This window comes from Phasianus colchicus, chromosome 1 (genome assembly GCF_987193195.1).
Source record: "Phasianus colchicus chromosome 1, bPhaCol1.hap1.1, whole genome shotgun sequence".
Classification (NCBI taxonomy): domain Eukaryota; kingdom Metazoa; phylum Chordata; class Aves; order Galliformes; family Phasianidae; genus Phasianus; species Phasianus colchicus.
Genome location: NC_143436.1, coordinates 93,851,765 through 93,876,354, shown reverse-complemented (window position 1 = coordinate 93,876,354; position 24,590 = coordinate 93,851,765). Strand labels below are relative to the sequence as shown.

The window sequence follows — 24,590 nt, the reverse complement described above, 5'->3', positions numbered from 1 at the left end:
TGACTGTGATGGGCTTGGCAGGATTTTCTAGTCCTATAAATACCTTGGGCATTGGCACAAGCTGCCCAGGGAGGTGGTGGAGGCCTCGTCCCTGAAGGTGTTCAGGAACAATGTAGATGTGGCACTGAGGGATGTGGTTAGTGGGCATGGAGGGATGGGTCACTGGTTGGACTGGGTGATCTTAGAGGTCTTTTCCAATCTGAATGATTCTATGATTCTAAGTTTAACATGTATCCAAAGATTCACATGGTGGATTTTCTGAAGCAATTCCGTGACTTAAAGGCATCTGTTTTTATTGGATGTCTATGGTGTATGTGCTCCTGAAACTCCATTCTCCAATAATATGGGAGCCCATTAGCAAACTTATTTGGATCACTTCCTGCCTCAGTTAGCAGCAACTAACATTAACACATGTAGCACTACATTTGAGAAGGGGCTAAAACTTGCATCGTCCAGAGAAGACAGCTGTCAGATCAACTAATTCTTCCTCTTTTGGTACATTAGGATCTGTTCAAACCTGTAATCCAAAATCCATTTCCCCCTTGGTGTGACTCCCAAGATTCAATATATCACTTTTTCTTGTTCCTGCTTGCCTGGCCCAGTAAATGGATAAAGACAAGTCTAGGCTATGAGTACACAAAAGAACTGGGTGCCTGCTTCATGGTTCTTCCCTGTTGCCATGCAGCATCCCTGCAGATGTGGCCCCATCCCATGGTGGGGATGCAGCACTCGGGTATGAAGCACAGGGCAGATGCACCCCTGCCCAGCACACCATGGCAGCACAGAGCTATGCCATAAGAAGGGTCAGTACCCTTTTACATGTCCTTTCTTGTTCACTTTATGTTTGCAGAAGGAGTCAACAGTGGGATATCACCGCATGACTCAGAACTGGAGCCATCCGTACTGTAAACAGTGGTTCCAGCTTCCACCGTGTTTTCCCCCACCAGCTGGTCTGGCAAGCTTTGCTGGGAGTCAGCAAGTCCAGAATGGAGGTTTCCTCTTCGAAGTGGTATCAGAGGAAGACGCAGTGCACCTCAGTGCTAGCTTATCCAGAAGTGAAATGCCACTCGCTTCCAGTGAGCTCAGGATGGCCCACCCCTCACTGTGTGTCCCAAGGACATCGGGGCTCACCCCAGCATTTCAGGTTGTGCCTGGCTAGATCCCAGGCACCTGGAGGCTCCCAGCAGGTGAGGCCCAGCCTCGGTGGCTCTGGTCTCTTCCCTGGGTGCCTCCTGCAAGGAGAAAAAGCACAGGGGAATAGGTCCTGCAGCAGGGAAGGAGTTAAGCAGCTGACCAGCTGCCGCCTGTGAGGCACTGAATTCCTCTCCGTGCAGCCCAGCAGCCAGCACAGGGACAGGCTATATTTAGAGGGCTGATAAAGGCTTGGTGCCGACAGTTGTCCTGCCCCTCGATGAAGAAGGCACGGGGAGAGAGGGGGGCAGTGGGTTTCTCTCCCTCATACAGCTCCCTGCCAGGTTTCCTGCCCCGCTCTCAGGGCTCCTTCGCTGTGCCCCGACGGGGACATAGCCCTTCATCCAGGCACAGGCGGTAAGTGCCATTTCCTTGCTCTCTGCCTCCCTGCTGCCCTGTCAGCTTGCTGCTTCCACCCAGGGAGGTGGCAGCAGACGTGTTTTCAAGCGCCAGGCCAAGCAATGGCCGTCCTGGGTGAGCACGGCTGCCTCCCAGCAAAGGGCTACAAGGACAAAATCCTGAGAGTTAAGGCTGGCCGAAACCATGGCTTTGGCTTGGAACTGGAGGAGCATTTCATGCTGGGGAGGTGAGGTCTCATGTTTCTTTCCCTGACGCTCTCCTGTCCCAGCCTGGCAGCATACAGCTCCGTCCAGAGACCATGCACAGGGGGGAGATAGAGTTTCTGCCCCGCCAGCCTTCCTCCTAGCCTCCTGCATGCTTACTCACGGGCAAAGAAGGCCCTGGTGCCTGCTGGGCACCAGCCAGCGAGCGGCACGAGGACACAGGATCGGCAGGTGCCCTGGCAGAGAAGCCGACACGGCTCCTCGCACCACCGCCTTGCTTGGGAAGATATGCGAACCCTTCTGCCCACCCTGTGGCAGGGTTCACCACCAGCCTGGTGCTGCCTGTAACGGTGCTGTGTTGCGGGTTCCTCCCTTCCAGTGAAGCCTCCCTCAGCTGCCATGGCCAGCGGCGGGGATTCAGACAGCGAGCAAGTGGTGCCTGATGAAGAGAAGGATGGCCCAGACGTGAAAGCAGTGCAGGCCCGCTACCTGCGCAGCCCTTCGCCCAGTCGGTGAGTGTGGTCTGCCTTTCCCTTCTTCTCTCTAAAAGCACATAGTCCATTTTTCTGCCCACTGTAAGGACCTGTGCATGTTTTATGTCCATGTTGGTCCTTTTCTTTTTTTTTTTTCCCCCAAGAAAGACTGAGGATCTTTGGATTTGGGTTTGGTTGAGAGCTATCTTTAGCTGCAGGGTTTGGGTACCGAACAGGAAGCTGTCATTGAGCAAGCAGTGAGTTAGTGCACGTAAAAAAGGTATGATTTACTCCTAAAACATGGAAAAAAGTCACAGAATCATGGAATCACTAAGGTTGGAAAAGACCTCCAAGATAATCTAGTCCAACCATTCACCTACCACCAATATTGCCCACTAAACCATGTTGCTTAGTATCATATCTAAGTAACCCCTTTTACTGCTTTCCTAAGCAAAATGCTCTGCAGGACTTTCAATACATTCTGAGATGCTTTAACTGAAGGCAGGGAGGAGGGGTCTGTTTGAAAAAAATCTGCCCCAGTGACCTCTTCAATCAGAAGGCTATGAAACATTTCACATTAGGACCCTCAGCTGTGGGGCACTGCAGAAAAATGTAGGCAGAATGCTTATTTCATTTCATTACATGCATTCAAGAATTGTTTAGGAAATTCACTGAGCTCATATAAAGTAAAACTAGGTGTTGATCTTCATAGATCACTCTTCTTCCGTGACCAGTTATTCAAAGTGAGCCCCCCCTTCCCCTTCTCTTTTCTCTCCTCCCCTCCTTTCTCCTCTCTCCCCCCCTCCCCTCCCCTTTCTTCCAATGCTTCATCACTTTTTCAGAGAAGAAATGTTTCCTAATACCCAACCTGAACCTTCCCTGCCACAGCTTGAGACCATTCCCTCTTGTCCTCTTGCTGTTACCTGGGAGAAGAGGCTGATTCCCACCTCACCACAACCTCTTTTCAGGCAGTTATAGAGAGCAATAAGGTCTCCCCTGAGCCTTCTCTTCTCCAGACTGAACAATCCCAGCTCCCTCAGCCACTCCCCATAAGATTTGTGCTCCAGAACCGTCACCAGCTTTATTGCTCTTCTCTGAGGCTCCAGGCTCTTGATGTCTTTCTTGTAGTGAGGGCCCCACAGCTGAACACAGTACGCAAAGTGAGGCCTCGCCAGTGCTGAGCACAGGGGATGATTACCTCCTTGCTCCTGCTGGCTACGCTGCTTCTGATACAAGCCAGGATGCCATTGACCTTCTTGGCCACCAGGGCACACCGCTGGATCATGTTCAGCTGAGCGTGGACCGACATCCCTAGGTTCATTTCTTCCACACAGTCTTCCAGCCACTCTGCCCTAAGCCTGTAGTGTTCCCTGGGGTTGTTGGGCCAAAGTACAGGAGCTGGCACTTGGTCTTGTCGAACTTCATCCCATTGGCCTCAGCCCAGCGATCCAGCCTGTCCAGATCCCTCTGTAACACCTTCCTACCCTCAGGTAGATTGATGCTTCCTCCAAACTTGTTGTCACCAGCAGATTTACTGAGGGTGCTCAATCTGTTCATCCAGATCATCAGAGAATATTAAACAGAAAGGACCCCTATGCTGACCCCCTGAGGAACACCGCTAGTGACTGTTTCAACCTTAATGATTGTATTGCTTGTCATAACCCAAAGGATGCATACAGACAATTAGTAAGAAAAAAACAAATGGCATTTTTGTATCATAATTAGTTTTAAATTGTTTAATAGGACAACATTCATGTCTGTCTGTTGAGGTGAGAGCTATTTGTGAGATTGTTTTATTTGATCCATCCCTCTTCCTGTCTCAAGCCAGACATCTCTCTGCCCAAAACCTTCCTCATTGGCCTATTCTTCTGTACTCCCAGCTCACAGGAGCTCCTCTCCCTCAGGACCTTTTTTATATAGATTGAAAGGCATATTTGAAGCCTTTAGCTCTCCTCTGGAGAGCAGTGTGAGGGTTCAAGAAGAGCTGGGCTCCCATTCTATCATCAGTAGATCCTTTTTGCTCCAGTTCCCTCTTGTACTCCTCTAGAATGGGTATAAGGGTTAATGGGATCATGGGTCATGGAAATGGGATCCCAGCAGAGAGCATTTGCCTAAGAGGAAGTGTGGTTGGTTGGCAGGTACTCGATGATATCGGACACTGATACAGAGAGCATATTCATGGACCCTATCCATCTGTCATCTGCTGTGGCTGCCAAACAAATAATCAATGAAGGTAAGAGGATGAAATGTAAAAGAAATACAATCATAGTAGAGACTTGAGTTGCAATTGTTTTGCCTTTTACATTCAGAGACCTCAAAATGACAAAAAAGCCTTTATGAGCAAACCACATCTGGGGCAGATGTGAAAACCATGAAGAAATCATAGAATTACAGAATCATTAAAGTTTAAAAGACCTCTAAGATCATGTAGTCCAATCATCTACTCACCATCACCATGCCCACTATCCAATGTTCCTTGGTGCCACATGTCCAGGGTTCTTGAACACATCCAGGGAAGGTTGCTCCACCACATCTCTGGACAGCAAATAACAATATACAAAAAGGTTTTGTGACTTCCTTTGAAGTTGTGGACTGAATCTGTGGCAGAATCATGTATTACAGTGGTGGAGATGGTTTCGTTGCTAGTTACATGCTGCAGTAGTGTCTTTTTCCATTCTTTTGGGGCTGGAATAAGCATGCACTTTAACTCCCAAGCCGCTGTATCTCTGGACTAAGAGGACTATATTCTTTCCATTATAAAATCCTTCAGGCTATTAGGTAAGCATGTATGTGCATGCATTGCAGACAGGACAGTGTGAGGTCACAGGGAAAAAAATTCATAAGCATTATTTTGGGAGCAAAGAATGTCAGGTTGTGTATTTGATTTGTTTTTACACGATTTTAGTTAATTGTCAGTTTGTTCCAGAACTGAAGACGAAGCACATCAAGGTAGATATAGTGTGTCCCAAGATGTTAGAGTCTGCACAGCAGTTGATGGTGGAAGACCTGTACAACCGAGTTAAGGAAAAGATTGATGACACCAGCTTGTTTAACACTCCATGTGTCATGGACTTGCAGAGGGCACTTGTAAAGGACAGGCTGGAGACTCCCAGGGATGCTGTGGATGAAGTCTGGCCTAATGTCTTCATAGCAGAAAAGTGAGTGTCAGCCTTTGTATCAAGTTGCATGATATTCCCAGTGAAGGGTGAGATGAAACCACTGATGGCATAACATATATTACATGCATCTAATACCTTTCATCCCTAAAAAGTCACAGTGTTTTTTAGAATATAAATCATAGAACCATAGAATTATTAAGGTTAGAAGAGACCACTAAGATCACCCAGTCTAACCACTACGCCATCCCCACTGTATGTCCACTAACCATGTCCCTCAGTGCCACATCTACATGGTCTTGAATACCTCCAGGGACAGTGACTCCACCCCATCCTTGGGCAACTGGTGCCACTGCCTCACTGCTCTTTCTGAGCAACTTTGTGCCATCTGAATATGTGTTCACATATATGCTCGCATAGATCACATAGTGCAAAGATCTCTGTGTGCTGAGAAGTAAATATGTCTGGATCAGAATTCCGCAGCTTTCCTATGCTATTTTAAAGCTTCAGAAAATGTTGCAAAAGAAAATGAGCCCAAATTAAGCTCTTCTTGTTGGAATTTGGCCTTGAAATTGGGAGTAAAGTCCTTCTTGTGTAAAAGAAAATTGAAAAAGAAATACCATAGCAAATGTGGAATGGAAATGGCTAGGTCTCCTGTACCACTGAGACACCTGTACAGGTGACCAGCACAAAATTAGAAGGGGATACAGTTTAAAACATCAATTGTGGGGTAATAAAAATGGAGAAATAAGTAAATGGCATGAACCTAAGATGGCAGGATGATTTTAAAATCAAACTGAAGTTGAAACAGGGTGTGCAGCAATACTGATGAGTGCAGGTTTATTTTTTCCCAGTGAGTGTTGTAGAGAAATGTTTGCAGAACGCTCAAAAGACCTTAAGGTCTGAGGGGAGCCACGTGTTGGATGATTTGGGAATTGGGTAGCTCTTGCAACACACAGCTTCTTCACTACCTGAAATCGGAACACTGATATCCAACACCTTTTCTTTTCTGAAGGAGTGTTGCAGTGAACAAAAGTCGTTTGAAGAGGCTGGGCATTACACACGTCTTGAACGCAGCCCATGGTACAGGCGTATACACAGGACCAGATTTCTACAACGGTCTAAATATCCAATACATGGGCATCGAAGTGGATGATTTTCCAGATATGGATATCTCCAAACACTTCCATCCAGCTGCAGAGTTCCTGGATGAAGCACTGCTGACTTACAAGGGTAAGGCAAAAAGATTATACTACTTTGGAATGCTTGGGAATTAATGGATGGAAGTGCTACTCTGACAAGCAGCAGATGCTACAGTTTTAAGTGGGTAGAGGGTAGATTCATTGTTCTTTGTATCCAAGTATGGTGAACACTTACTGTCCATTTCTGCAGTGCCTCATACAAAACAGAAAGCCATTTTCAATAGCTCACCATTCTGAACAAGAGGAGGGACACTCTGCTCCTCCATGTTCTTACTCATAACTCCCATTTATTCCCTTTGCATATGACTGATGCTCAGTTTGTGTCACTGTTGACTTCAGCTCACTAAGACAGCAAATCCAACTGCCTTCCAAGGAAGAGATGATTTTTTACAAGGCTAGTAAGCTGAATTAGATCATCAAGAGGTACCAAAGATTACACAGGGAAAGATGCGGGAAGACAGAAGAAAGGAGAGGAATGAGATCTCCCACTTTGGATGAGCTATTAGATAGGCTTTACTAGCTGTTAAAACACTTGGAAGACAACTAAGTCTCTTGTACTAAGAAAGATGTAAAATACATTTATTTGGAAAGTGTAGGAATAGGTGCATTAAGAAAATACCTATGGTAACACATCAACAGTCAGGCAGGAGGTGTTTAAACTGGCTTCATTAAGCTTCAGTGCAAAGAGCACGTTGATAAATTGGAGTTTATCACACATCAGGGAACAATAATGTCAGTTGTTTGCAGGCTAGGAAAGCCTCATTTATTCTCTTTGTATTCACAAGCTTTTATTTAACTTTAATTTGCTGTAAAACTGTATTTAAAAAACAATCTTTTTGTGCCAAAGCTTAGTTTTTTTTGCAAGATATGGTTATTGTGTAAACACTGTGAAATACAGCAAATCATTCTGGCTCTCACTGTTTAAAGAATAGTGGGTCCCAAACTTTGGAGTAAGTACCTATGTCAGCTTACTGGAGTCAAAATCAGCTCTCTTCTTCTAGTTGCTTGGTCCTTCTATTCTGAGATTTATTCTGGCTCTGGCCTCTAGCCAATCTACCTGTAACAGATTTGGTGTGCCCTGCAAAACAGCAGATATGTGCTCTGGGGGAAAAAAAAAAAAAAAAAAAAAAAAGATTAAATTAATATAAAATTATATTTAAAAGTCCAATGACATTCCTAATTGATGTTATTTGTGTATCCTTCCAATACCTTTCTGGAGGCTACTGCTAACATCTCCCTTTTCACACATGGGAAAACTAAAGCCTGGAAAGCTTACATATCTTACCCTATGTCATCCTGGGAGTCAAGAATACTGCATCACTTTTCTTTCTGAAACCTATTGTAAGCTTTTTGATTATCTGGGGAAATGAATTGTATAGGTGAAAATATGAATGTTGTTTAGCTTGTTTTAAAATGTGCATGCCCACAGCTTTTGAAACTGATGTGGTTTTTGTTCATAATTATCTAGACTTTTATTGTTTTTTAACTATTCAGAGAATGTATTTGTACACAGCAACTTCTCTCTGTTTTAGGAAATAGCTAATTACTTCTATGTTCAATGTCTATAGGAAAAATCCTTGTCAGCAGTGAAATGGGAATCAGTCGCTCAGCTGTGCTGGTGGCTGCTTACCTGATGATCTATCACCATATGACCATTCTGGAGGCTCTGATGACTCTGAGAAAGAAGCGTGCCATTTACCCCAATGATGGCTTCCTCAAGCAGCTAAGGGAGCTTAATGAGCAATTATTGGAAGAACGAGAGCTGGAGCATACTGGAGATGAAGATGTCACTCCTAGTCAAAGTCCTGTCACCCACCCTGGGACATCTTCTCGGCTGTCTGGAGCTGAGGACTCCGAAAGTGTCGTAGGACCCAAAGCACACTCCATCACAGTAGAAGAAGAAGACAACATCAGCATGCTAAGTAGTTTTATGAGCTCTTCATCAGTGGGAAAAACTAGCTGGGTTTCCAAACGCTCCACCCTCATCAGTGAGGAGGAAGAGGAACAGTTATATGAGGAATGGAGGAAGAAACAAGGCCTACCTGCAAAGGAATCAGCAAATGAGCATGGAAAAAGAGTGTCGCCAAGGCTTCTGGCTCAGGAAGGGGAGCAATATGAGGAGGATGTGGATCGAAGGATCCATGACTGGCAGCGCAGAAATGAGAAATACCAAATGGAGGGTCCACCCAGAGAGGAGGATGGAAATTCTAACATGGGAGGAAGACCTTGCCAATCAGGTGAATTTAGTGATGATGAGAGTGTGAGCAATTTTGAGATCCGAACCCTAAAGCGACAGTTGGAAGCCAGCAGCTCTAGCAGGATGAGGAGGAGCCGGTCAGATTCCATGTCTTCAGAGAGCACTTGGGACATGTGGAACCAGAGGCTGATGGAGATTGAGAAGGAAGCTGTTCAGAGGTATCGTTCTAAGAATAAGAATGGTGGGGAGAGACAATCTCCAGAAACAGGAAGAAAGGAAAGGGATGTGGATGAGGAAAGCGTGTTGTCAGACTGTAGCTCCTTCTATAATTTCTGCCGAAAGAACAAAGACAAGTTGACTCCTCTAGAAAGGTGGAAGATCAAGAGGATCCAGTTTGGCTTTCACAAGAAGGATTTAGAATCATCATCGTCTTCTGCACCATCTCCAGCAGAAGATGGCAGCCAGACTGGTGAGGAGGGGACTGAAGGGAAGAATTTGTCAGATGTTAACCTGAGTGCTTACCAGGCTTGGAAAATGAAGCGGCAGAAGAAGGTGGGTTCTGAAAGCAAGGAGGAATTTGTAGAGTTTGCCAAAAGTGAAGATTCTGCTTCAGCTAAAAAGAGGCAGAGACGTGTAGAGCTCCTTGAACGTTCAAAGAAAATTTTAGAAGAAAGCCAGTCCATGTGCAGCTGGGAGACAGACAGTACAATGAGTGGGAGCATCCCGTTGTCTGCTTTCTGGGCCTCAGCGCCTTCTGCGAATGGTGCTGAGGATGCAGCTTCCATGCTGAGCATGAAGACAAATCATTCATCTTTATCACAGGCCAGGAGCAGCACTGGGGCAACACAGCCAAATATTCCCCTTCCCAATCTCCCAGTTGGCCCAGGTGACACAATATCTATGGCAAGCATTCAGAACTGGATTGCTAACGTGGTCAGTGAAACCATTGCTCAGAAGCAAAATGAGATCATGATGCTGTCCCGTCCATCATCTGCAATGGCCTCCAGTGTAATGTCAGGAGACCTTGGCAGACGTGTAGATGATGATAAGATTTCCCTTCTCAGTTCTCAGTGTGGCTCATCTTTTTCTGCTTCTCATCTCGGTCAGCAGGACGTGCACAGGGCTGAGTCTCAGTCTGTCCTGTCTTGCAATACTTCTGTAAGTGGGAGGGCAGAAGGGACTAGTTTGAACACGAAGACTATGCAAACAAGCAAACCACTCTATAGCCTCTTTGCCGATGATGTTGACCTAAAAAAACTCAGCAGGAAGGAGAAGGAGCTACAAATGGAAATGAGAGAGAAAATGTCAGATTACCAAATTGAAAAGGTGATAAGTGACAATAAACGCAGCACTCTATTTAAAAAAAAGGTGACCAAAGGAGAGCAAAGTGAAATAGAAGGTGATGTGGAGAGCATAACAAACAATTACAGGCACCCATTGCAAGCAGATCTAGACAGAAACGATACAATCTTTACTCTATCCAGTCTATCTGCAAACACAGGTGCACTGAAGTCAGAAGTAGAGACTGATGTTACCAAGTGGCTCAGTAGCCTGAAAGCAGAAAAACAGTCATCATATCATGATCAAAGTGAGAATTTCAGAGAGAAATACAGCAGGTCATCGAAAGTAAGAGAGATGGATTCTGAAACATCCAGTTACAGATTCTCCAGATCCCAGAGAGAAGAGCTTGACAGCTCTTCCTATGAGTCAAAAGGAGATTCACTGAGAACCATGTCAAGATTTTCCTCTGCTTCGGCAAAGGAGGACAAAAAGATGTATAAGTTCACAAGGTCGAGAGTCAGTGAGACAGCAAGTTCTGGTGAGAAAAGCCCAGAACTGCATGTTTTCAGTCAAACACCGGAACCATCCTTTGACTCCGAATCCCCTGAATCATCTGCACAGAGTCGAGTCAGATCTCATCACGTGGAGGCATGTGAAGAGGAGGCCATGTCAGACACGTCAGAATTTGGAGCTAAGAGAAAATTCACCCAGAGCTTTTCAAAGTCTGAAGAGAATGGAAAGAAAGAGGCAAAAGTGGAACAAAGTGAAGAGAGATTTGCATCTAGACAGTTCTCTCAGTACAAGCGAAGCGTGCGTAAAGAGGAGGAAGAAGAATTGGATGATGATGCTATTATTGCTGCATGGAGAAGCCGACTAGAAGAAACTACAGCAAAGCTCCGTCGGAGAAAGGAAGAGTGACCAAGGATCAGATTAGAGGAACAGAAGCAGAGTGTAAGAGTCCCAGAATCACTCATCATTATATTTCTGATAATCCTTTGTGGTTTGCAGGGCATTTCCTGCAGATAGTTCTTTTCTTAATCAAAAGCGATAAAGGGAAGAGGTCAAGTTTTGGAAGTGTTTGTGGTTTTTCAGAAAGAAGATGCTAGCATTAAATGATCAATGTAGGTAGGAACACAGTGTTAGAAGCCAGGTGATGTTTCAGCAGCAAAGTAATGGTAGCACCTCCATTCGAAAGACCAATCACATCACATTTTGATTATTTCAATTTCCTAGTTTTGTTGACCGAACATACATTTTTCTAGGATTTTTTTGATCATAAAAGGCAGAAGCCAATAGCTTGAAGAGTTCCTGCCTTAATCAATTTTACTTGAGAAGACATTGCTAGAAAGGCTCCATTTTCTTTTCCAGTCTTATGAATGTCTACAGAAATAAGACTGTTCAGGAGAATACAGGCACTGTTTTCTTTCACTGAGTAGATGAAGTAAAGTCAAATGCTAGAAAAAAGAAAATGCCTCCTTCTTTTTAGAAGTATAAGGCAATAATGAATGTATTCACGTGGTACAATATTTGTCTTTTAGATGGAATTACCTTTGCTTCATGGTTGGTTCCTGCAAATAACTTCAGGCCAACGTAGGAAAATGCAGTAATACTGCCATCAGTCTAAGATCTACTTCAAGATTTAGAGTTAGGGTGAAGATTAGTGTTAGTTTAGGCTGGGTTTCTGGAGCACTGGCTTCAATTTGTTGTTTGTATGCAGCTCAGCTGAGTCTGTGCTCTCACGTCTATAGCCAGATGGTCATGTCTTGATTTTCAAGACAAATACCTTATTGGAAAAGAGTGATACACAAACTGACCTCATAATAAAACAACATATAACTAAAGTGTTGGTAGAAGACACTGTGCAGAGACTTCTCTAAGGACAAAATGTATGTCTGTTGAGTGTGGTGCATTGAAGTCTGATTTAGGAGGTGGTGAGTTTAATTGGCGTGTTGCAACTTTTTGTTACCAAGTGACATCCTCCACCCCTCTCTTATAAACACCTTGGCCAGTTGTTCTGGATTGCTTTTCTGGAGTTATTTGTTCCCTCTCCGGGCCCTCTGGCAGAGCTGAATGTAAAACATCAATGAAGGGATGATGCAACAGCACAGCATCACTCTCTCACAGAAAGTTGTCTTTCCTGTCTTCTCTTTCTCTCACTGTGATGCTTAGGGCTCACTATACTGTTATGCTAGCACCTCTCACTGTTTTAATTGTGTAGTATAGGCAGTAAACTCCACAGAGTCTAGTTTTTGTCCTTCTCTGTATGAGACTACACACATCAGCAATGCTATCTAAATAATGGTTACTAATAACAAAATGCAGGTGCCAATTTTCCTAAACTTAGCATCATTTACCTTGACTCTAACTCACTGATTAGACATTATCCCTGCTTCTTTGAAGATAAAGATGACTCTTTCTGACAGCCAGGACCAGGGCAAATGATAACTGCTTATTGTCAGGTGAATGGAGTCTCAAAATCAGGTGATTGAACAATAACAGCGCTAGAAAAATAAGAAGAAGAATGTATTTTACTTGTGTCTTTTTTTTTATGAGTAAGCACAGATTTCATTTTTGAAGTACACAAGAAACATTGTCTTGTTAATGTTCCAGGCATCCAGAGGTACTGCAAGGCTTTTAGTGCACTGCTACTGCAATATAATACCTATTTTATCACACTGCAGAAATTCAATGTTCACAGTACAATACAGTGCATCCCTTACTTCTGCATAGTTCTCTGAGGTTTTTCTTTAAAGTGATGGCATTTCAGGCTTTGATCCACATTTGGAGATTTTACATTGAATTTCTGCAGTGTGATAAAATAGGTATTTTCTGCTATTCTTCACCTCTGCTAAAGTTGCTCTGTGCGAAACAATGTGATGCTTATGCTTAATTGGAGCTTACTGTAATTTCAATTTAAAAAAGATCTCAAGCATGAGCACCGGATTCGTCCTCTGTCTCCTTACAACAGTAAGTGGTTACTTCAGTTTTGATGGATCAAAGTGAAAGTGCATAACACCTTCTGGCAGTGAATCTGCTCTTTTACAAAGGCTGTTCCCTCTGAAAATCTCTCCTGCTTCCTAAGGCTGCTGCTGCTCTCGACATAAATGCCTGTCCTCTGTAGGTACTGTAGGGGGCATCTCACACTGTAAAAGATGAGCATCATACGATGTAGTAATTGGTTTCATTTTGCACTGCACAGCACAGCCTTTGTTTGGGTAGCATTTTGATTTAAACAGTAATCCAGGTCTGCCGCACAAATAAATTATTCAAGACCGAGGGGCAGAATATGGTTCTGTAACCAGCCTGAGCCAAACCATCCTGATAGCGAGTTTTGACCCTTCTGGGAAAGGGTTAAGTGGGTTCTGCTGACTCACTGAGGTAGGTGGCTTATTAGTTCCCTTGTCTAAAAGAGAGATAAAAATGGCTTGCTGGGGAGAAGCCGTCTAGGATACTGACTGAGCAGTCATGAGGGAGAAGCCTTAGAAACAGCTGAACTTTATTTTCTTATTGCTTATGTCCTTGCTAATAAAGCCAAACCCCCAAAGCAATAAGGGGGTGGGGATAATTTTGGACTCCATTCAGTGTATGGACTGTGCTTGAAAGTGAGTTGGGAAAGGCTCCAGCTCACAAGTATAAATTACATGAAACAGTGACATAAAGACCTTGCATGGTGAAAATATTAAAGCATTCAGTCATAAGACCAATAACCAGGAAAGACAGAAATGAAGGGGTTGAAGGGAGGCTAGAAAGTCAGGTTTTAAGATTAGATTTTAGAAGGCGATACAGAATCAGTGAAAGAGGAGAGGTCTGCACCAATTGTTTCGGGTGACTAGAGCCGTAGAGAGAATGTTTTTTCAGCAATGACACTTAGTCTGACATTAGGCTAAAAGAGTGGGTAAGTATCCAAATTTATCTGGAAAGGATTTTCCAGCAAATATGCACTGGGGCTGACGTTTTTCTCAGCCTCACTTTGCTGCTGTAGCCAGGAAGGTGAGGGGGTTTCTTTGGCATTGTTTAGTGGAAGGTGAAAGTGCAAAGAGCATCCATACAGTCAGTTAAGAATATAAACATAAGAACATCAGAAAGGCTATATGAGGTCAAACCAAAGGTCCATCTGGCTCAATATCCTGTCTCTGATGGAGACCAACAGTAAATACCTAGGGAAGAATATAAAAGCAGTGATATAAGTGATTCTTCCCCAGGATGATCTCCCAGCTTCCAGTCATTTGCAACTCAAGGACTTCCTGAGCCAAATGTGATATTTTTGTATTTTGTATTTAATAGCCCTTGACAGATTTTCCTTCCATGGAGGTGCCTAATCATTTCTGAGTTATAGATATTATAGCCTTGTACCTGTTAGCCTCTATGATCTCTTCTGGCAAGAAGTTCTTACACTTCTATGCACTGAATGCTAAACCATCGCACTGTTTCTGTTCTGAACCTGCTCCTTACCAGCCTACTTCAATGCCAAGATACAGATTCCTGACTGGAATCCACATGACCCACAAGATTTTACCCACTTCTATCATTACGTCCAACCTTAGCTGTCTGTTTTGCAGCCTAATGGAGTTTCTCATTCCTCCTTTGAGAGCTGGTCCATGTCTCTGATTACTCTGACCACTCTTCTCTGAACCCTTCGCAGTTCTACTTTATCATGTTTGAGATGAGCGACCAAGTCCTCACACAGTATTCACGGTGCAGGTGCAGCAGGGATTTATCCTGTGGCACAATGGTCTCCTTTATTTTTCTCTCTGTCCCTTCCCTATCATCTCGTAACAGTTTGCATGCTTTTTTGGCTGTTGCTGAGCACCAAGATGACATTTTCACTGAACTATTTATTATAGCCACAAAATCGTGCTGCTGGGTGGCAGTGGTCATCTCTGAGATCATCGCTTTATAGGCTACATTTTCCTATGTGCAATGCTTTACATTTATTAACCTTGGACTTCATCTACAGTGTTTCAGTGTTTCAGTCTCATTAAGTCCTGTGTTTTTTTTTTCACAGCTGGCCTCTCATTTCTACTACTCTTGTTTCCTTGATGCCCTTTGAAAAAAATGTAGAGACCCAGGTTATGTGGGAAACAATGAAGTAAAGGAGGGATAACAGGACAGAGAAACACATCTAATGGTCTGAGTGAAATAAGTAAGAAAACGATGAAAGCTAGAGAGATTGGAGATAGGAAGTATTGAAAAAGAGATGTGAAGACAATAGGCAAATTAAGGAACAGATCGACAGCAGATGAAAAGGTTATCTATGGCAGCCAAAGAGGCTGATATTCGTCTGAGCCAAATATTCATCTGTTTACTTGTATAACAGTTTTGGTGAAAGACCATGGGGCAACCTATGTGGGAAGGAGGGGGATGGTGGGATTTACAGAAATTATGGATTTCTGGGAAATGTGAAGAGGACTGGGAGAAATTCTGGTGACAGACATTGATGGGACATCAGTGATAAAATGTGCTAGGTTGGGAATTCAAGAAGCAAATTTGAAAGGAAGTGGAAGCATTGCCAGAAATAGTTACTCCTAGTGTATCGGCTGCATTCTGCATGGCTGTACTGGCAGGGCAGGGCTTTAACCCATTTCCCTCTCTCCCCCCTAGGATTTTCAGGGCAATTTGTTTTATTGCTTGTGGCTCTAGTTTAGACTGGGTAATTTTAAAAGGCATTTAGCACAATTTCGTTTTTATACAGCTCCTTGAGAAATGCTTACACATTAGTTGTAGTGGAGAGCTGGATGAATTATGAGACAAAAAGTTTTAGTTGGGGATGGTTATGCTGCATTGTCTGCATTTCCTTAAAAGGTTTAGCTGAAATATATTGGATATATACATTATAACGTGAAAACATAGTATCCATATAACCTTCCTAAATTTATAGACAATCTAGCAGAGATGCAGAAAGCATGGGATTAATACAGTCTAGGGCTCGGAAACAGAAACTGCATGCTCATACACTCCAGCAAAATGTCTGTGAGAGCTCCCTGCCTACTTTATGGAATTTCATTTGCCATTCAGAAAAACCAAACTGTGTTAGTTTTCTGCCTGTTCAGTTGTGAAGGAACTTTCAAAAATGTGAACCATGTGTAACAAATAAACAGTTCTCCAGAGAGATGGGATCATCGCTCTAAATGGTGCGTGAATTGCCCCAGTCTTTTCAGAAAGGTGTTCACTTCTTTGTCTGGGAGTAATCAGTTAAATGCCAACAAGATTTGTTATATTGCTCTTTGTGTAAAAAGTGGATAGAGGTTAAAAATAGGTTGTGTTGAGGTGTGGGATTAGGCTGCTTACATTGCTGGTACCAGCATAATCCCTTTAAATGAGTGCTCTGTCGTTTTGGCTAACCCTATGAACATACATTTTTTGGATATGGAAGAATTGTATCTTTTTTTTTTCTTCTGGACTGCCTTTTGCTTTTCAGTACATTATATTTTATTCAGGAGCTGATTTCATGTTACTTCCTTTTATCCCTCTGTTACAGTTGTTCAGTATCTTCTGAGCTCAGTGTTTTTCTGCGACTGCTGTTCCCCTACCAGAGGGTGCACTTGCACCTACTCCCACACATGCACACATACATACACAGACACAAACTGAATGCATCATTTATGAGTCATAAGAGCAGGCAACAATATGGTTTAATTCCTCCCCAAGACCAACAGGTTAAAGTAAATGTTGGAATGTCTGTGTCAAGCCATCCAGATGTGGTGGTGCAAAAATCAGAGAGCAGGAGAAGGGACAGTCCATGCTTTGAGCCTTCCCCTATATATTGTGTTTCAAGGATATCTGTTATCTTTAAAATAGATAAACCTAATCCATGTGCAAAAAATGTAACTGCTCCCACAGCAGATTCAAACCTGGGAAATTTTAGACAGTGTGGTTAACTTTTAGTTACGGCATGGGTGTCCTGGAAGACAGAGATGAGTGTAATGGGAAACTAGCTTCATTGTTAACTGTGGAGAGAACAATGTCTCTCCATAATCAATCAATCAATCACTTAGTGTTTTCCAGTGCACCCTTCATGCCAACATGCCTGAATGCTTTACGGTCATTAAATTAAATCAAAGAACACACCACAAAATGGACAAGGCCAGATCAATAAATCTTGAAACCTGATTCAAACTTACCAAGGACTCTGAACAAGCAGCCACGGAAGGAAGAACAAATCCATTCAGAAGGGCATGTACATAGGCATAAAATTGAACCAAGACATAGGAGATGTTAGGTAGAAGACACAAATCTTTAAAGGAACTGATCATTTTTATGGCATCACCCGACTACCAGCGGCATCTGTTAGCCAAAGCTATGGTCCTATAGTCTTTTTGGTTTTCTGAGTGACATTAGAAAACGACTATTGTGATGATAACTGTTTACAATTGACCAGATAGCTGTATGCTTCAGGTCACATACTGCCAGAGACATACCTAATTTCAAAGGCCAAGCTGTTTCTGATCTCTACATTTGATTATTGCAGGACACAGTATCAAAGAAAGATATAGCACACATCAGTTGATGTTTAAGATCATATGACTTCACACATCTTCATGGATCATCTTAGCAATCTGATCTTTGTAATGACTGTATTGAATGCAGATCTGGTCCAAGGCCTTTTGCTGATCTGGTAGATCATCTCTGGCTCCTTGTTGGAGAGGAGAGCTTTATGATACCACAATATCCTTTATGAAACTGCCAATTAATGGGAAGCTTTATACATCATGCCCATAGAAATTTCTCAGTCACTGCCATAACCTATGAAGGTTCATGCACAGGGCAGGTAAAATGACCACAGGCCTAAGTACCTCCAAAATTAAATGCAAAATCCAGTTCTTCAACTTAACCTTCCCTCCCTCGATAATTTTGCAAGGCATGTGCTGCTTATTCTGTGAATTGGATCAGAAGTACTGCCTGGAGGCAAAGGGTCAGAGGAGATTCCACATATGAAAAGCAGGAGGCCCTCAAGAGGGTGCAACCTCAGTTGCTGAACAGACACCAAAATAGGATGGATGAAAGCCCACATGAAACTCAGGTATGTGAGCAAGCAGAAGCTGACAGTCGCCCCTCAGGAATGCAGTATAAAGCTTTCACTTCTGCAGGAGACGAGATCTGAAAGTCTGCTTCTTGGGAGCAATCAAAACTGACCCGTTGCATGGTGCTGCAGTTGCATAATTGAATAGTTGTCTCGATTCATCCCAAAGTGAGTGTTCTTGGTGGTAGTAGACATATCAAATTTGTAAGTCATTAGGGATAAAAGGGCCTATGCAAGGAAAGGTCAGACATTATCCTCATGACCGACAGAAGGGGTCCATATTAAAACAAAGAAGGTATTTGATTTTCTTTTGAATGTGGGCAGATGATTCAGACCCACCTGCCCTTCATATGCTCTGTCTCTCCCCTTCCCATCTCCTCTCTTTTGAAACAGATTTGAGTCCGTCCACTTTTATATTTTCAAACAAAACTCATAAAAGGGCCATAAATATCATGACTCGCTAAAATGAAAGCTGTTTTCTTCTCCTCCCAGGAGACTCCTGCCTGAGAGAGAGACAGAAAGAGTTCACCTCTTTGAAAATTCCCCCTTCAGCTGAAGTAAAGCTGGTATCTAAGAGCAGTCTTCAAGGCTTTGTTCTTATCATCTTGACCTGGCTTTGTACTGGCTTCTCTCTGTATTGCCTGTGGAAGTGTGAAGGACGGGGCGAGGGGAAGGAATTTTGGCTATCACTGGCAGAGCAAGGGTCATGCTTGGAAAAGGGATCTCATTGTGGTTTCAGAAAATGTTATAAACCCAGCACACTGGCAGAAAGAATGAAGAAGCTCATCCCCCTGCTAGATCAGGCCAGTGATCCACCCCTTTTCTCTCTGATGTTGGCCAGAACAAGATGCATCTTAGAAGGTCTAAAGAAAGCCTAAGTGGGCAATTATGGGATAACCTGCCCTGAGTCGAATTTTTCTCCCTGTCTGGCCCAAAGTCCTCCTTCATCTTTCTGCCTTGGCTTGAGTTCAAGTTTCTTCCCTGAAGCATGACGGCTTCTCTCCCTTCCAAACTGCTTTTCATCCTGGCCTGTCTAATGCAGCTGCCTATGACAGTGTTGTGATGGGATGTATAGGTCTTGTCCATTGAGAGGCTGTGACAGATCATAGCCTTACTGGAAAGAGAGACGGAGAGGTGAAGAGAAGGCGAGGGAGGGGAGCATAAACTCAGATGAAATATCCATCAGGAAGATGGAAAGAAGAGTGAGTGGCTGAGAAGCTAATTGCTGCCTGCTGACCTGGGCTGTGCAGATAGCTTGCAAGTGAGCATTTGGGCTTTTCAGAAATTTCAGCCTGGAGCGTACTAGGAAATTCAGCTCTTGGTTGAAGCTAGTGTTCAACAATGCTTCCCCTTATATATGCATGTGTTTGTGTATAATAAATATGTATTTTTTACAGCTGTAGAAACATTAGAGTAGTCTTGAGAAAACTATTCTGTTTCATCCTGAGGGAACTTTTCCTTACACTTCAGTTCATTACTGATTTCTGGAAAGAAGTATTGGAGTAACCAGGAGCTACTAGACATTAAACAGGAATTAAAAACAGGTTATTCTTCTATTTCTGCCTGACTTAGGAACCCAAAACCAGGTGTTCCTCTGTATGTAGAACCTCATCCCTGTCGTATGAACAGGGATGGCTGTTCATATATTCCAGGCAGAACAAAGATCTTATCTGATAGGCTAGGGTCTCCAACCGATAAAATAAAATAAAATAAAAAATAGAATTATAAATAAGTTAATCTAAACCAACGTGGAACCTCATTCAAGCTTATTTCTTCTTCACAACAAAAAAGGAATCACCCTTATGAGATCGTACTGTAAACAACAGAAAACAAAGCTGTCTCTTGGAAAGTATCTCCTTTTCTAAATCCTGTGGATCAGCTTATAAGCTGTTTTTTTTTTTTTTCTATATGCATCCTTAACAGTGGGGAGTATTATTATTTTTCCTATCGGCTCATTGGAGAGGCAGCTGGGATAATTCCAACAGCAGACCTCTGGCAGAGCTTTGCATCTTCTGCTTCCTGAAGTGATCCATGCCCAGGCTTTCTCAGTGCTGGCTAACAGATCTGCCCCACACTGGATACACAAGATCCCAGAAATGCAGCAGTTTAGTGCCAGCCAATTCTCATGCTAGATTTTCTCTGATGAGTAGATACCCAGGTGAGGCTTTTACTTACAGTCTGTAGCACAACAGAGCAATTACCCTTTTAAGCTGCCATTTACAAGTTCAAACGACTCGTTTCTTCTTAACTTGTAACACAGTGCCACTGCCTTGTATGGATGGGGTGATAGGAATAATATTTCACTGTCTTGATCTCATACATGTGTCCACAGCTTGGTCTGATGACAGCCACATACAATAAAATAACCCCTCACGCTGTCTGCACTCTCTCCCCTCTGTCCACAACTGAGTCCCCTTTATAACTCCACTTTTGCTACGGTGACAGCAATGCAGCTACTTCAAGTGCATAGAAATGGAGGCTAACTTGCCTATTATTCTTCCCAGTCACCTTTCTCCTTGTTTCTTCTTCAGTCATGAATGTCTTGGAAAAGAGATAATCCTTGCATGACACCTGGACATTCCTTAGCTCTGTGGGAGAGATACAGTAAATAAAATATGATGCTAGATTCTATTTTCACTATAAAAAAGGAGCCACGTTATGACCTGATTTGGTATGACTATACTGTAAATAGGCCATAAACAGTCAAAGGGAAAATAACCCGCAATATTCACACCATTGAGCGACTGTGTTGGTAATCACTTTTTCTCCCTGCTGTTCAAAATATTTTCCAAGTGTCCCTGAAACTGCATTGATAGCAAAATGTGGCCCAATTCAGAGGCTTTAATGGTATTGCTAAGTGGAAGTGATTTTTCTCCTAGAAATTTTCAGTGAAATAGTCTCTATTTTGCAAAAATGAAATCATAGTTATTTCACTACAAAAACATTAGAAAAAGGCAGAGACCATCAAAAGTATTTCTGAGAAGTCAGTCCTGTGTTTCCAAAAATGTTGTCCAATTAAGGAAAAAGTATTAATGTTGTAAATAGAGTGGCATTCCTATGCGAAGATGTCAAAGAGATTTTTTCACTGTTCGTTGCTGAAGCTAATAGGGAATTTACCTTCCATTTTATGCATGGGGGAACAAGAGCAGATTTTATTTTTTTACGTCATTTTTTCACTTAAAAAAAAAAAAATTATCATACTTTCTTCAACATGCAGAGAATGAGGATTTCAAACAAATGTTTTAATTCACCGTTACAACCACAAGTCTTTTTCATGGAGAACTGTGATACCCCTGGCTATCATGATGCTATAGGAGAGCTGCACCTGATGACCAGAATCCTAGAATCACTGAGGTTGGAAAAGGCCATTAAGATCACCATTAAGATCCAACCTCCATCCCAACCCCACCATGCTCACTAACCACGTCCCTCAGTGCCACCTCTACCTGGTTCTTGTAAACCTCCAGAAATGGTGATCCCATCACCTCCCTGAGCAGGGCAGCCTATACCAGCCTTGATGCAGACATAATTCTCTTTGTGGGGAAGGTCTATTTATTTATTTATTTATTTATTTAGGCCTGATATTTATACACAACATTTCCAAATATTTCCTCTTCATGACCTCTCTTTGTTTCTTAGCATCCTTTTGGACTTTTTGATATGATAAATTAATATCTAAGGGTGTTGTTATATACTGTTACTCCATCAGTATTCAAAGGCCTTCACTAGCACCACTATAATATGTAGAGCATACAGCACAATTCAAGATGTCCTCACCCTAAGAGAGCTGCAAATTAAATGAACAAAACAGACACAGGTAGGGAGAAAGAGATGTGTCTGGCAGCGTATTTGAGACCAGTAACTGAGCCCAACATTGCAGAAGAAAAGGGGAAGACCTTGGAAAAGTTCAAAAGACTGAAAATTCAACTCACTAACAAAGTCATTCTCCTTGAGCAATCACTCGGCTGTATGTGGCACAATTAAACAGTTGCTGGCCTCAAGAGAGCACAATCATGACTCTAAACTAGTGATTAAGTGTTCACTGGAGAGAGGGAGACATATGTTCCAGGCCTCTTTCCAGAGAATATACAACGTGAGAGAGTTAAGGATTCATTAGTGCACGCTTATCCCCTCCCATGTGAGTGTTCCTGACTGCTAGCCACCAAGCTGCGCTTCGTCTTTCTGGCCAAAAGAATACTGAAATAATCTATCTGAAGAGAAATAGTTGATGTGGGACTCATTAGCAGCCCCTCTTTCATACCAGAACAGACGACAGCACAGGAAAAGAGCATCCCATATGCACATGGAAACAGATTTACCTTCTCCTGGAAAGTTAAAGCATCATCTCCCATCTTCTGAGATGCCTGAATACCAAGGGGAAAAAGGGCACTCACATGCTGTGTCTTGAGTTGGTGTCAGAACCTAACGTAAAGCTCAGGGCTCTGGGAACAGGCTGGAAAAAAATGCTTTGTTGCAGCTTCATGTATACTACTTAATTGGGATGACTGCAGGCTGCTGCCAGAAGCAGTGGTGACATCCCCTCTGCTTGCATTCTCCAGCCTCTCAGCAGCACAGTGACATCACATTTCTGACATCACGTCACAGTGATGTGGGTGTGGGGTACATTGGGTTACCTCGTTGATTTGGTGCCTGGATTATCTTTTGGCTCCGGGTCATGCTATGGTGTTGCAGGTATTTTCAGATCCAAGTGCAGGCTGTCCCCTGGATGGGGCATCCATTCCTAGCAAAACTGGCACCTTTACATGTGTTTTTCTGTTTGCGAAATGATTCCCAAACAGTCAGATGGCTCTGGCTCTGCACGGCAGATTGCTTGCTGCCAGAGCATGGCAGCAATTTGGCTAGAATCACCTGCTGAGCACAGGTCTTCTTTAACATTTAGCATTTCCTTAGCTTTTAACAGCACAACATAGCACAGATTCAGCCTTTCTTTTTGCTTTGTCCTTCTCTGCTGAGATTTAAAAGTCTCCTGATCCTTTGGAGTTCCAAAGCTCAATGTAGATGGGCCATAAATGGGCCCAAAGTCAGCCCTCAGCCATAAGCGTGGCAGTCACAGCTCATAATTAGACTCTAGCATTAAATCTGCCACTTTTCAACCTTTAAGTTTGGAAAGTAGTAGGCTGACAGAACCGTGTGCTTCTTTGTGTCTCTGCTGAGGTTAGGCCTAATGAGAGATTGTCTTGTAATGTCATGGTGCTGGAATGGGAGGGCTCTGAGGACAAGGACCTGCTGTGAGAGAAGTGTTTTGCCAAAAGGTGTGCAGCAGGAACAGGATGAGAAAGATGTGGCATGCTGCAGCGGACTCAAAAAGGCTCTCTCTGCTCCCTTAATCTACCACTCAGGCTGAGTTACATACCATAAAAAACACATTCCCTGCAAGAAGATCAGGATAAGACGGTGTTTGGCTTAAACCTAACCCTGCTTTTGATTGTAAATTAGGTCTGTCCTCCAACATATTTATTTTATTCTGTTGCTTACCCCTCTGTGAAACCTTTCCTTGGTTGCTCCTCTGGCGTTAATCTGGCCCTGACTGGTGGAAATCACGAACTCTGCTCACGTCAGAGGCTCTAAGAATCAGATCCTCAGTATCTTGCTGTCGGTATCTTGCAATCTTGGCTGAAGGCAGCAGGGACTCACAGAACCCCGCCTAGAGCGCACCTGCACAGCATTTTTTCCCGCCCTCTCCTGCACAATTATTTAGGGAAACCTATTACTCTAGGCCAGAACAGCTACGTTAATAACATCCACTGTTTAAGCCTTTCACTCAGGTCATTTCCTTGCAGCGGAAACTCGCATACTGTCAAAGTTGACAGTGCTACGGCGGTTTATTGCACCAGAAGACCTGGCCTTTTCTTCCCTCCCATCTCCTGAGCTTGGCTGCTCCCATTATATGAACCCTGGTTCTCAACTGTCCTTAATAAAATCTCCGTGCTCCATATGCTCCCTCAGCCTCACTTTGATTAGCGCTCCTGCAGTCTTCCTCACTGCTGACGTCGGCTGCGTGCACAGCTCTTCAATTTCCCGACAGCCCTTTTCAAACACTGGCTTTTAATCAGGCTCTGTTTTACCAGCACTTCCTTCTCTCACAGTGCTTTTGAAGCAGTGCTGCTGTTAGTGGTGGTGTTCCTTCTCCACTGCCCTTTTTTGTTGTTTCCATACAGAATTTCTTACTCTTCAGATGTCCTTTTATTTTTTTTTTTTTTCCAGCTTCCTTTTTTTCTGTGCTGCGATCCTAATTTCCTTCAGGATTTCTCCTTCCCCTCCTGGGAAATTTCTCTCTATTTCTGGCATCTGTCCTTCCTAACCCTTCCCACTTATTTTTTTTTTTTCTTTCCAAAGATGGGGGAAAAGAAGAAAAGAATCCATTTAATATTTTTCTGTAGTAATGTCTATCTCATCTGTCAATAAATTACCCTTTGCCATCTCTGGGAGACCCCTTTGTCTCCCTTCACTGACCTTATTCTGTACCTTGCCTGTTTTTTTTTAAGGGAGGATGCAATATCCCTGGGCTGTCATTCCATGAAGAACA

General features: G+C 43.2%; 1 protein-coding gene and 1 long non-coding RNA gene across 5 annotated transcripts in view; one reads left to right on the top strand and one right to left on the bottom strand.

Annotated features, from left to right (window-relative positions):
* The first annotated feature begins 1,381 nt into the window (after window positions 1-1,381).
* The window catches only part of STYXL2 (serine/threonine/tyrosine interacting like 2), a 32,159-nt gene continuing 8,950 nt past the window's right edge, over window positions 1,382-24,590 (top strand). Inside the window, exons 1-7 of one of the 4 annotated variants that reach the window (XM_090152634.1) lie at window positions 1,382-1,548; window positions 2,134-2,266; window positions 4,366-4,460; window positions 5,133-5,385; window positions 6,359-6,576; window positions 8,114-10,974; window positions 15,029-20,539. In XM_090152634.1, coding sequence (XP_090008760.1) covers window positions 2,154-2,266; window positions 4,366-4,460; window positions 5,133-5,385; window positions 6,359-6,576; window positions 8,114-10,941 — 3,507 coding nt within the window. In that variant the 5' untranslated portion in view covers window positions 1,382-1,548; window positions 2,134-2,153 and the 3' untranslated portion in view covers window positions 10,942-10,974; window positions 15,029-20,539. The other 3 variants (XM_090152639.1, XM_090152644.1, XM_090152627.1) reach the window with 3 other exon arrangements.
* LOC116242051 (uncharacterized) lies at window positions 7,153-22,522 on the bottom strand. The gene is made up of 3 exons (XR_016472100.1): window positions 22,363-22,522; window positions 20,532-20,631; window positions 7,153-7,646 (listed from the first exon to the last, which is right to left on the bottom strand). It is a non-coding gene; the product is annotated as an uncharacterized LOC116242051 (long non-coding RNA).